At 40.7% G+C, this 14432-nt stretch overlaps 1 protein-coding gene across 1 annotated transcript in view; it reads right to left on the reverse strand.

The window, feature by feature from the left end:
• Positions 1-14432, reverse strand: part of fut8b (fucosyltransferase 8b (alpha (1,6) fucosyltransferase)) — a 134267-nt gene that overhangs the window by 15593 nt on the left and 104242 nt on the right. Inside the window, exons 6-7 of the mRNA XM_049590310.1 lie at positions 12842-13079; positions 1549-1795 (exon numbers count right to left, since the gene is read on the reverse strand). Of these exons, the coding sequence (XP_049446267.1) occupies positions 1549-1795; positions 12842-13079 (485 nt within the window). The remainder of the gene's footprint in view (positions 1-1548; positions 1796-12841; positions 13080-14432) is intronic.

The raw sequence follows: 14432 nt of genomic DNA on the forward strand, positions 1-14432 counted from the left end.
ATTTCCCAAAACAGCTGGACACTGTAACAAACATTATCCAACGGGAGTAATAGTGCATTTGTTGGGACTATTTTCGGCAGAGGATTAATACGAGTAACTCATTATTTACAGGTATCAAACACTTTAATGCTTTTTAAAACCTTTTAAAGATAATTTTTAGCTAAATTTCAAACTGATTTTTTGAGAAATCATCTTATTCAAGCACTGCAGGTAAGTATAAAGGTAAGTGGTATATATGTGGTCCTGTGCAAAGGTAGATTTTATATAGGAAAATGGTTATCAGAGTGAATCAGATCATTCTACATATTGCTAACAGTTATGTATAAGAGTACAAAGTAAAGCAAAAGGTTTAAAGACTTGTACCATGAGTATTGTGGACATTCACTTGGAGGAGCTTGACTCATTTTGACAAAACAAAACTGAAAGATGGATAAATGAAATTTGATGTTTGTAGCAATTAAAACATAACAAACTCAAATTTAGGATTATTTAATGACATTCAAGGTCAATTTTCAGACTTTAGACGGACCTGCAGACACCCTGACCGTGGTGTATGTGGGGTTAATTCAATATAACTTGTAGTGCCTGGCCATCTTCTCTATGATAAAGGAACATGCTGTCAGTGCAACACTGTGGCTCATTAATGTGTTTTTAATAGTTTTTTGGACAACAATGGGGCTCTGTGGCCCAGAGGAATAAGAAACATCAGGCTTTGGCCACACAGACAATAATTGTTAGTGGGATATGTTCACTGTTGCTTTTGGTCTTTTCATGGGATTTGTTGACAGTAAGAAAAATATAGAGTATAGCCAGCCTTATCCTTTAATCAACAAAGACTGCTGAAGATAAAAGAAGAGCTGGCGGGCTATTCATTTTTTAATGTGGTCATTAACGGCGTTATAAGCTCTGCTTTCCTTGTCTTGTTCGCTTTTACTGATTTTAAAATCTGTCAGAGATGCTTTCACTTCTCAGCCATTTAATTGCTTTAGCAACAATATCAGATCAGGAGGTCTTCGGTATTAAATGACTTGGATTGGACTGGAGACTAAAAACCCTCATGGGTACATTAATACATGAAACAAGGCCGAATCAGCCATATCATGCGCCGCTGTTAGAAAAAAAAAACAAAAAAAACTGAGTGATGAGTACAGAGTGATGAAATTTCTTTAATCGAGTTGATTTGCATGAATATGAGCTGTATTAGTGTAAAGCAGGGAAGTAATGAAAAAAGCAAAAGCCTCCCAAAGATAAATAAAGGTAGGAAATTAGCCAAACAAAACACTATCATCGAATTAAGTTACTTTTAATACTATTGTATTAACCTCATATTAACCTCACCCAGAGCGCTGTTTGTTTTCCACCACAGCCCTTACGGCTATGTCTTTGTTTTCTTCCTCCTATGCCTTCTGTTTGCTTTGATTGTGAAGCGCTTTGTAAACTTTATGCAGAGATATGCTATAGTAACAAAGTCATTATTATAGAAGTGTTATATAAAGGCAGAGAGAAAAAGGAGCAGACAAAGCCACACAGACTGAGATGCTTCCTTACCCGATGATGGGGTGTTTGAAGCCCAGCTTGGCGGTAGTCTGCTGGATCTCCTTCTCCAGCCACGTCTGCGGGCGCACCAGGTACTTTACGAACTGCGACACCCACCAGACGGAGGGGTCACCATGCAGACGGTGCAGGCGTGGGGCCAGGTCCTCGGGGATCGCTAGGGGCAGGTAGGGGGGCCGTGGGTGGAGACTGTCCACTATAGGCAACTCCACCACCTGGACGTCCTTATCGTGGGCCTCTCCTGGATGGAAAGAGGAGCATGATGAGCATAAGATCACTGGGTATTCAATACTTATTCAACATTTTTGACAGCACAGCTCAAGTTTAGGGCTGTGCAGATTATGCCGGTTAACATTAAACGTATACTACGCAGGATTTTCCTAAAAAACTATATATAGATTCATATAAAAGTAATTCCGTCATCGCTTATGTCCCTCTACTTCTTATGTTGCTGGGTTCGGGATGTTCCTGGGCAAAGCACGCAGGGGAAGTCAGGACTCTAAATAAGGTAGTGACCAGCTGGCAGACCATAAGCAGCAGGCATCTAAGTGATAGCTACGAAAATCGTGCACACAGTGCTGAAGAAATGCAAATATTGGCACTTCGTAGAGCGGACAAATCTTGTTCCGATATGAGAGTGAATCTGAAATTGGCTTTCACTTTCACTATACAATTTCCAAACACAAATTACCTGACAATTCCTGCATAAAATCTTCCTGAGAACTGAACTTTTTCTCCTAGCTATTAGCATATTTGTATTAAAAAAACTAAACATTGTCAATGATAATTAAGTCCCAGTGTCTTCAAACGAGAACTTCCTAATTAACAGTAGGGTTGGGCGATATGACCATAATCTCATATCACGATATAGGTCATTTCATATCCCGATAACAATACATATCACGATATATAGCACATTTTAATCAAATGAATAAAAAGTTGCTTCCCCCCCCTCCCCGACTTGGCAGAGATGGCTGCCATCTTGTTTATACATGGATCAGTGCATTGTGCAAATTATCCTTCCATTATTACGACTTTCACTTCCTCTAAATAGTCAAGGTTGATTGTCTTCTCTACGCTCTGCCAGGGCCACCAGATGGGACAAAAAGTGTCCATGAACGAGGACAGCAGGTCAGGTTAAGCAGGATGAAGTAGAAGGTCAGGTAAACCGAAAATGAGATTTCCTCATATGAGGACTCACAGGGACTCAGGAGAGTATACCTTTAACGCAGACATCACTTTTGTCCAGTCATCAAAAGTTCAACCTATAAAATATCAGAAACCTGAGAAAAATTCTCATCATAGTTTCCCAGCGCCCACAGTGATATCCTCAGATTGCTTTCTTTTGTGCAGCCAACAGCCCAAAACCCAAAGACATTCCATTTGCTATGAAACACTCCAGAGCAAAAAAAAACAGCAAATGCTCACATTTGGGAAGCTGAAACCAGCAAATGTTTGGCATTTTGGGTTTCTAAACGACTTAAGTGATTAATGGATTATTAAAATTGGCGATTTATTTTATGCAGATAGATGACACATTTTAGCACGACCCAAGTTAAAACCAAATTTAATGGGGTTTTCAGGATAAAACTGAGGTTCTAAGGATAGAGGGTGCAGCAGGATGTGCAGATTGTAAAGTCCTTTGAGATAAAAGATTTTTGGCTATTTAATAAAACTGACTTAACCGTCTATCAGTAACAGGCTGTCAGTAGACTTATTTGACTCATTTTCAGCTCTGATGGAGCTTTAATTTCCCTGTTCAGGTCAGACAACTTGCACCTTTTATCTTTTATTTTTAATACATAGAGAGTTTGGCATGTCAGTGTAGCTTTCTGTCAAAGAACTGACAAAACTGACCAACATCTGACGTTCACTGAGCCTTTCAGTGTCTTTTTTACTAGAATAACAACTATACATTATGTTACTCTGCCAAGATTAAATATTATGTTGTGATGCAGTGAGGGATATCCGTATTAATCTTCAGCCTTATTATATCCATTCCTGTTCTGTTTCCAGCATCAATCCAAATCCTCCAGCCCCTGTGAGTCCAGCTTGTGTGACTGACAGCTGCTCTTTGCCTGTCCTTGCTTAAAGGCCAAGGTAAGCTCCTTTCTATCAAGGCTGTGTAGGGCCAGGGGCTGATGCAAGGACCTGGATTGGAGGTGTTGGAGGGCGGGGGGGCGCTGGTGGTCTGGCATTGGCCCCTTCAGGCTGAGTCCTGCTTGGCAGAAGCCCTGGGCACAGAGTTGAGCAGGGCTGATTACGAAGGTCACCTCTCTGGGCAGAAGAAAGCCCCCGGTGCACTGCCAGACCTCCAAAGCACATCAAGGCCAACTGTCCATGCACAAAGACACATATGTGTGCACGGTGCACAGCTGCATGTGCGAACAAAGGTGGAAAACATTCATTTACAATGCACCTATCCGCCCAAAATACACACTTGTGAACATGTACGGGGGTCTTGTGAACAGAAGGAAAAAAGGTGATCCAACACTGACAACTAACGGGGATCCAAATAAAACAACAATAAAAAGAAAAGCATTCACACACACAAACACACACACACAAGCACACAAAGAGCCCCAGCTAATCTCATCGCACCAGAAGGGATATGCCTGGCAGACAAAACCTTCACTCTCTTTCAGTCTTAAAACCCAAGGAGTTTTTTTTTTTGTCCGTGTGCGCGCGGGTGTGTGTGCGTTCGTAAACCCCTGATTTACGCAAAACAAGTTTGAGGCCCGTGTTCTGTCAGACTAAAGTGGCTTCTCTAACTGCCACTGACAGGCCCTAATACAGCTGCAAACACATCCACAACACACTCCCAAATAAATGGCATAATGAGTCATTAAAAATGGCCTTTCACAGAAAGGGTACATAAAAAACATGTGAAAAACAAGGACAGAAACAGAGGCTTCAATTTATGTGTGTGTATGCCTGAGCATGAACTGAATATAAATTGGTAGAAGCATTAAATATTGAACAAAAAAAATATTCCCAGGCCTGTCTTTGCTTATATAACAGCATTGGCATGATTCACATAAGGGGGAATGGGCATATTCTGAGGCCTGCACTCCTTGGCACAAATGTACAGAGATGCAGTATGTCTGCCTCCCACAGCTACTTAATTAGATCACAAAGCTCTTTTAAATTTCATCTCAACTCCAAAGCCTCTGCATATATTTCCTGTATGCGTCATGACTTAAAGCATATAGGTCTGCACTGACACAGAATTCCTGCACTGTATTTTAAGCCTGTGATCTATACCGAGCCTAATAAATATCGCATAAGATTAACATAGCTGTGAAACTGGAGAACCGGGAGTGACACCATCCAGACACAAAATACGGAGCTCCACCATTCATAATACATTTGTGATGGAGTTTATGAACTTGGGGAACTCTTGTTCCAGTCTTTACATGGCAGGGAACATTATGTTTCTCCTGCTGCTCTCAGACTCACTCATAAGGCAGTAATATCTCCACAGAGAACCTCAAAGGAATACACTCTCTTTGGCAAATTAGCTCTTTGATCAACGAACCATTGTTCCACAAGAAGACTGGTTTCCCCTTTGTGGGTTCAGAATTTAGTCTGCTATACCAGGCCTGCGCTCTCTCATGCTGTCCACTGAACGTACAAGTTGTAGTAGAACAGCAGCATGCACCAGTGGGTTAACAGACACAAGGGCAGGGTATGAATCTCATTACTTTCTTCTGATACAGACAGATATGTGTCTGTGGCCTCTGGAATCTAAAATTTCAAGTACTAAAACTGGTATTGAACGTCTGTTCAGATTTGTAGACATAGTTCCAAACTAAAACGACATCTTTGGCAGTTTTACACATGGTTTTATTCAGGCAAAGTTTTTATCCAACTGCCTGCAGCTAGTATCCACTCCCAACAGAGAGAGAAGGGGGGTCAACCTTTATCAATATTCCCATTACATTATCACAATCTAATGAAATTGATTCAGATTTTTAACTTCAACGGGGCTGGACAGGCAAATTTTGAGAAATTAGCAACTGCTGATCTTTGCCTTTGGTTGTCATCAGTGGCAAACACATTTTAACATCCAAAAAATAGGGATAATTGGTGATAAAAAGGTGGAGGCTGCCAGAGCAGGCATACCCACTGACGGGCCAATGAACACCGCCATTTACAAGATTAATGCCTCCAACAGAGAGCCTTATAAAACTTTTCAACACTTTGTTTTGTGGTCTGACAAATGAGGAGCCCTTTACATCTTTACCTCGACTGGTGGATCTTCAGATAAAGAACAGATATGATGTGGTGCAACTGACAAGCTAATGTCACAGGATGAATAAGGCACGCAGGTGATGAATGATGCTAGCTAGCCCAGAGTCTGTATTTGAGAAACAAACATGATGTTTACTTGGCAGCACAGTGGTGCAGTGGTTAGCACTGTCACCTCACAGCAAGAGGGTTTAAGGTTTGAACCCCGGGGTGGGGGAGCCCTTCTGTGAGGAGTTTGCATGCTCTCCTGTGTCAGCGTGGGTTTTCTCTGGGTACTCCAGCTTCCTCCCACAGTCCAAAGACATGCAGGTTAATTGGTGACTCTAAATTGTCTGTAGGTGTGAATGTGAGTGTGAATGGTTGTCTGTCTCTATGTGTCAGCCCTGTGATAGTCTGGTGACCTGTCCAGGGTGTACCCTGCCTCTCGCCCAGTGTCAGCTGGGATAGGCTCCAGCCCCTCCACGACCCTCAAGAGGATAAGCAGTTACGAAAATGGTTGGATGGATATATGAAGGAATGATGGTTGTTTGTTGTTGATGATATTTTGTTGTTTTGTATCGTTAACCTGATGGTGCCGTCATCTCCCACAGAGACAGCATCACACCAACTTCTTTAAACAGATAGCCAATTAAAGATTTTTCTCAAGCTAAAGATGGATAAAATAAACGTAGGCCTACTGCTCCTAATATACATCAACAAACTGCCATAAAACATTCGGGACGCCACAGTTTAATCCACACTACTAAAGCTGCCCCTCTTTCTGGAACAACCGCATAGTCAGTAATAATTTTGCTTTCAGCCATGCTTGTTTTTGCTATGCATAACAACATGACGTCAATATGTCAAGAAGTTGAAATATTGCCAATATCACGATATGAATTTTTCATAAAATAAAAATGATGTCAGTATTATTGTGAATGATATGATATGGCACACCCCTAATGCCTGGTAGCCAGCCCGGCAACTGCTTTTAAAAGTTAGCGCTGAAAGCTAGAGCCAATATGTTTCCATCATTACTTTATTGAGGCAAAGTTCTGGTAAGGCTGCTTGTGACTGGACAATGTTTAAGAGCTTAATGAGAAAAATGTTTTCTAGAAAAACATATTTCTAAAAGTAAGGTATTGAAAAAAAGTACAGTTTGGTGTCAGAACCAATATTTAGAAACTGTATTGGAATTAGAATAAAATATTTCAAACATTATCCAGTCCTAAAGGAGGGACAGACCTCTGGGTGAGACTAGCTTTTCTCAGTATTCCAACTGCATAAATAATAATCCAATAAAATATATTTTTTCCCTTACTGTAAACATTCAACTTGTTTTCTCCTCTAAATTATTCTGTTTCCTTCTGTTCCGACACAAAGCAAATGACAGAGGGGCACCCTGTATGTTCTGATTATTTCAATGTGGATTTTCTTGTTATGTTTTGTTTTTCCAACTTCCCATTTGAGGGAAGAAAATCAGCAGGTCCCATAATGACTTTATCGCTATCTTTGATTTTCCCCCCCGAGCTATATGTTTTCCAGACAGAAATACCCTGTCACAGATGCATATACCATGCCTCCTTTCTCTGTCTATAAATGACTCATATCCTGGGGGAAACACTTAAAAGAAAGTGGGATAACCGTGTAGAGATAAATGAGGAAAGGTGGGAACTGGTAGGGCTGCAACATAAAATACCAACAATGTCAATTTCCCACATGGGCACAAGATTAGGGGAACAATACAAAGAAGTGCTAAGTATAGAAGCCACAAAGAAACATGCTCGTCACATTTCTCAGTGAAGGTGACCACAGTTGATTGGTGGCATTTACCACAAAATGATACAGCAGAGAAAGGATGATAACGGTTCAGGAGTAACACAATTAGAAAATTACAGTGTCCTGAAGGTGTGAAGCTTCCTGCCATCCACGCACTACACAAAACCCTTTATCATCTCAAGCCATTCGCAGGGTATGAAACAAAAACTGGTTAACCATAGAATAAAAGCCCGGCATAACATAACACTTGCAAATTCAGGATCCATTGCAAGTTTAAAGGAGATCAGTATTCAGTGCACTCAAACGCTGTAATTGTACCAGCATGGGCAAACATTCCACTTAATTAGAGAGATATTGAATGTATATCTACTTATTAATCCAAGGTTTTAGTGTCCCTTTGTGGTTCAGTGCCCCAAGGAATGTTCCTGCCTGCACTGTTAACAAAACAGGCATGACCACAGGCATAGTCAAGTACCCACCAGGCTTAGCTGTGCCTAGCTAGTTAGCTGGCTTGGTCAACAGAAAATTCTGCCTCTGCAAATTACAAGACTTTATGAGGATGAAAATTCAGGATGCTAAAAGGCCTGGGGAATGGCGTTTGTAGTGAGCTGACTGTTGGCAGCGAGCAGCCAGATGGCGTATACGCATCTATAGGAGGCTGTTTGTTAGACAGACACCAGGAAAAAGACATTAGATAGTGGAAAAGGACACATGAAAGGCAGGAGAATAAGAAAAGGAAAGCGCTAGGAGAGCAGGAGATAAGAAGGGAGAGCCCAGGAGAGCACAAGTCAAATGAAGCGATAGGAGAAAAATGGAGAGCTGAAAGGATGCAGCGATGAGAAGCAATGAAAGCAATGAGAAAGAAAGTGACAGAGAGGGAGAGAGAAAGGCGGGCATTGTAAAACTTCCAAATTGTCACTGATCTTGGTTTACAAATGCTTTGGTTTCGACAGCTTAGCAGAGGCAAACACACTCACGTTGTAGGATTATCCATTAATCATATCAAAATCACGATTTCGACTCATAGCCATGTGCAGTCTCATTCATAAATGATCTGCTATCTTTGCATTGGTGGGGAGACGCATCCCCTCCAAACAAGAACATTGATCTTTGCTCTTTGGTACCAGGTATACATACTGTATATACTACCTGAACATGGTGTTCATTAGGTACAGTCCATGACCAGCACAGAATTCTGATAACACACATACAGTAAATAAGAAGAAAAAGAGTATATAGCCACGCTGGTGGCTCTGTGAGGCATGCTAACATGCTAAAAATGAAAACACTTAAGGCCCAGACACACCGAACTGACATCAAACAACTAGCCACAAAGACCATACCCAACAGCCAACTAGCATGTGCGTTCTGCGCATGCTTGAGAGGAAATAACTCTCCACACCAGCAGGTGGCGGTAGTCTGTATTCATCATTTAAAAAGGGAAACTGCAAAATTGACAAGACAGATTCAAGCCGCTAGCTAGCAAACTAGCACATTAACTACACAAACATATGCTAAAAGAACAAAGGGTATTTACCATACGCTTGTGAATAACAACAACAACACAATCAATTACATTGCCTCATGTTGCCTGGGTCTCAGCCAGAAAGTTGCACCTGAACACAACAGAGACTACAACCACCAAGCACATACATTCTGTGCTTGCATAAGAGGAAATGACTCTCCATACTAGCAGAGAGCGGTAGTCTGTATTCGTCATTCTAAAAGGGAAACCAGAAGATGGACAGGACAGATTCAAGATGCTAGTTAGCAAGCTAGCACATTAACAACAAGAAGAACAAAGGGTATTCACCGTAAGCTAGCCAACAATAACACAAGCACTTACGAACCATTTCTGCTGAAGAGCAAAATGGCTAAAAAAAAAAAAAAAAAAAAATCTTACCTAAAATTACAAGTTTGTTTTAATCTCATGCCCTCTTGATTTCAGTCATTTGTTTACTTTCCTCACTTCTGTTTCTCTTCTCGCGCACTCAGCACTGATGGGTTCCATCAGGTCTCACGCCGATTCAATGAGCTGAATTGCCTAACAGACAGCCAAGAAGGGCTGATACTACAAAAACTCATACTGCAAAAACTTGGCCGACAGACAGTAACTGACAGCCCAATGCTGACTAGCCAACAATCGGCTTGGTGTGTCAGGACCCTAGCATGCTCATATTTTGCAGGGTATAATGTTTACATGTTCCCCATCTTAGTTTATTATGTTAGCATGATGGCATTTCTTAATTAGTACTTAACATACAGTACAGCTGAGGCTGATGGGAACGTCATTAGTTTTGCAGGTATCTGGTCATAAACATGAGCCTAGATGAAAATTAATCTCATTTAATTCTGGGGTACACATGATCATCTGTATCAACAAAGCACACGTGAACCTCATGGTGGTGCTATTGGTAAAGCCAGGGAACCAACAAAGCCATAAGGCTACATTGTCTGGGAACAATGAATGTCTGTGCCAATCTATCCGGTAGATGTTGAGATATTTCATTGGACTGATGAACCCTTTGACCCGCTGGTATCACTGGATAAAAAGTCAGTGAATCAACAAAATAAGCCAGATTCAAAATCCCCTCTTTCAAGCTTCACCTTAATGAATCATTAAGGCTGCGTTTAGACCAAAAATAGCCCTCCGGCAAACACCGCAGGACTGTGTTGGTGTGGGGTTGTTTCTCCAGGTGTCGGTTTAAACATGAAATATGAACCAGGACTTTAGTCTGAGGGCTAATTACGTGCCAAATGTAAAATTCTAAATAAAAAATAAAATCATAAATAAAATATATACTAGATCACATATATTAAATTAATTAATAGACATTGCTTGCCTCAAGAGTAGTATGGTGGACCTTCAGTATGCTCAGGGGGTTGTCAGCTCAAGCACATTTTCACTTGCATTAAGACATGCACAATTTTTACATCCAACAGTAGATTAAATATTGACGTCAAAGTGGATTTTCGGGAGGGAAATGTTTACATAGCACAAGAAGAGCTTTTAATATGAAAACATAAGACCCTTAGGTCAGTCTATGCAACAACCTGCAACAAAGAGACACACGCAGTCTGCTTTAGTTAAAGTTACCATGTTAAGCTCTTTTTCAGGCGCATACCTGTATTTTGGGTTTCTATTAGATGATTTAATGCTCAAAAAAACACTCTATTGTGCTCCTACTGTCTGTGCTGGAACGACTGTATTCACCCTCCATCTGATATGCTCCATTTCAGCATCCGTCTCTTCATGCACCCTCTTCTGTAAAAGCCCAATCTGCTCTGACTGATCAGCATTTCCAGGTCTTCCACATTTTTGCTCTTGCACCATCATCACAGCTAAGGGAATGACCGTAATGGCACTGTAACGGCACTGTAACGGCACTTTCTATCTTTGTAGTTGGTTTCATTGGACTTGTATTGCTTGGCAAAAACTTGTTTTTGTGTCCATGTTTACGTCCCGTCAGCTGATGTCATTCACCAAATGTGCAAAGCATTTCAATAGGATATACAAAGGGTTCCATTTTGTTTATGTTTCAAGTTTGAAATGTAGTCCAGTTATGACATCACTGTTTCACTTAAAGCAGCTGTGCGGAATTTTTTACCATTCATAAAACTGTCCCTAGTTCGTATCCCTGTGCTGTGGGTGTCATACCGCTTTGACCAAAGGGGCGCTATAATCAACGAAAACGTAAAGTTCCGCACAGCTGCTTCAAGTCCTAGTGGCTTGTTTAAAGGCACAGATCGTGAATATGGACTATGGCATTTCTCTGTGGATTGAGTGGTTGGATTTTGATACTTTAACAGCATTTCTATAGCATCTACTAGGGGTGGGCCATATGGCCCTAAAATTATATCACGATATTTCAGGGTATTTCTGTGATAACGATATTCTTGACGATATGACAAATTAGTGAAACAAAAATTAAAAATGATCATTAATTCAAGAAAGTAGAATTGCAACAGTAAAAGCTAAACAAAAATATTTTTCTTTAGTTTCTTTCTTTAGTTTGTGAACAACAGTAACTCAGAGTGAGATTCTGATTTTGTATACAATATTACTAGGTCAACAAAATAAACTCGACCTCAAATTAGACATTTAAACAGCTCCCAAAAATAACAAAAATGTACCCTGGGATCTAAATATATAAATCAACAGGTGATTTCCTTCTTTTAGCAAAACCCTAAATGGTTAAGTTGTTTGACTCCACCTGGACGTTTATGCTCTGCCATTTCTCCTCTAATCATCACGCTGTAGCCTGTGACAGGCTGTTATGATACCACAACTATCGCACATTCACATATATGTAGGTTTTTGTCAAGCTGGAGGAGTCACGTAGGTTTACATTACCAAAGGTTTATGACAAAATCACTTGACGACACTGACTCCTGTGTTCGCACGGCGAGAGAGGAGAGGGAGAGACGCTGTGCTGCTGTCAGAGGAGGCGCTGAATGAGTTCCCTCTGAGTGGTAACTCAGTGTGAGAAGTCCAGGGTTGTTCATAAAACATCCACGACGCCACAGTTTATTCCACACTACTGAAGTCGCTCCTCTTTTTGGAACCAACACAGAGTCAGTAATAATTTCACTTTCAGCCATGCTTGTTGTTACCGTGGGTAACAGTATGACGTCAATATGTAAACATGTCGTAATATTGTGAGTATCACAATATGAATCTATGAATTTTTTATATGATATCAAAAATTATACTGGGATTATCATGAACAAGACGATATGCCACACCCCTAGCACCTATACCTACTTTATTATATTTCTCGCTTCATCATTTCTGTTGTCCCTGATGGTCCATGATGAAAGATATTCTCAATGGAAAATGATGAATCAAAACTGTGTGGCGAGATGGAGTTAAATAATGGACTACACTTCTGCAGAACTTCCTCCCTACAATCTCTGTCTCTATAAAACACTACAAGTAGTAACTTACTGTAGGTCAGAGGAGCAGGTTGTTTACTGAAATCAAGTCACAGGATTTCTTGGCAATGAAACCTTTGAACAGTAACCCGCTGCTGCTACACTGGCTGCCAAAGTGCTTTAACAGGTATTGCACAATCCTGCTTAGCCAGGGAGTTCACACTTTGTTTTCGCTACAGCAGCACAAAGATGGTTCCGGCAGACCCCATCTTTTAGCAATGATAGATCGAAAAACAGCGCAGGGTATTTGATTATTAAGCAACCAATCGCTATCGCCTGCAGGCAGCACTGAGGTTATGGCTGTGTGTGTGTCACATAAGTGCTGGTATGTGTGTGTACCTACCTGACCAGTGTCCAGTGGTGGCCCCAGAGCGGTCGGTGCAGGTGTTGCTGACAGGCAGGAAGACGGTCTCCCAGCCGCCGGGGGCATAGCGCCAGTTGTGGGACTCCAGGATGAGCGTGCGCTGGGTGCCATAAGCGATCATGAAGCAGTAGACGACATGGTGGAGCTGGCAGCCATAACCACAGCCCTTATTGATGTTACACACCAGCTTTCTCGCCTTACTGCAGTCTGGGGGGTTCTGCGAGGAGGAGAGGAAGGAATGTTTCAACTTTTTTTATTGCTTGACCTTCTTCTTGTATCTCTCAAAGCCCTGCTCTCTGACTTGTAATAACACATGGCTGATATTGTTTTCTTTGTTCCCTTTTGCCTGTCTGTCTCATGCTCCACTTCGCTCTAATTTTATACCTTAGTTTGCCCCTTTCTCTTTTACCTGCCAGTTTCTTTTTCTCTTCTTCGCACTTCGTGACAGCCTTGAAAATTCCTCTTGTACTATTTTTTTTTCATCTCTTTTTTTCTGCCTCTTTCCTTCTCATTGCTAAACCATAAAACCTGGCATTCTATAGTTTTATATTTTATGGTAATAAGTATTCTCTGGGCGGTCAACACCTGATATTTTATTAATAAGATACACATTAATGAGCCACACCTTTCAGGGACAGACGCTATATTTTTTATGTACTGGCCCCATGGACCACCAAGCCCCTAAATCTGGTGACCAAAGTACTTTTCTGACGGCCCAAATGTAACCTTATGTAAAACAATTAAACAAAACTTAAAACAGCCTTTGTAACTGTGACACTTCAATAAATGAAAAGACATTAACAGAATGAAAATATCTTAGTAAACAGATGTATATCAGCTCACAGTGTCTTAGTTCACAGTCCATCGTTTCTTTACTTTGTTACTATCATATATAGTTGTTAGTGGCAAAATAAAAACACCATAAAAATGTTGAGGTAATAAATACTTAGATGGAGAAAAAGTAACACTAAAAGATTCAGAATTGATTTTAAAATAATCCAGATTATATATGAGTTAATTGCTGTTTGTTATTGTTTTGTGTTTAGTTTCTCTAAATCAGTGGTTCCCAACTGGTCCAGCCGCAGGGTCCAACTTTCTCCTTAGTCACTAGTTCAAGGTCCACACAGTTTAATACATTCAGTGTCATACTAGTGTTTGGCTGTTGTGAAGCTAGTTTGCTGTCACTGTTAGGTAGCTGTCCATTAGTCATTCACTCAACAGCAGGAAATGGCACTACAAAATTAAAGTGCTGTGCCAAAAGTGTGTCTTTTCTTCCCCTCAAACTTGACACGTTTGCAAGTCACTTGTGGTCCATTGCTCTAAAGCACTTTGTGATCAATAGCTACAGCTACAGCTAAATACAGTCTTTTTTTATCAAAGCACAAATACTTCAATTCAGAATGGAGTAAATGTATCTTACTTATTTTCATCTGACAGATGTTTGGTAAAATATAAATGCTGATGGACAGAATCTGTAACTCCAAACTCATAGTACTGTTAACGTTACCTCCAAACTGTACATTAAACTACAATTCAGTGTTTAACGCTTCATGTTCTTCTTAACAGAAAC

The sequence above is a fragment of the Epinephelus fuscoguttatus genome, linkage group LG11 (genome assembly GCF_011397635.1).
Source record: "Epinephelus fuscoguttatus linkage group LG11, E.fuscoguttatus.final_Chr_v1".
NCBI lineage: Eukaryota > Metazoa > Chordata > Actinopteri > Perciformes > Serranidae > Epinephelus > Epinephelus fuscoguttatus.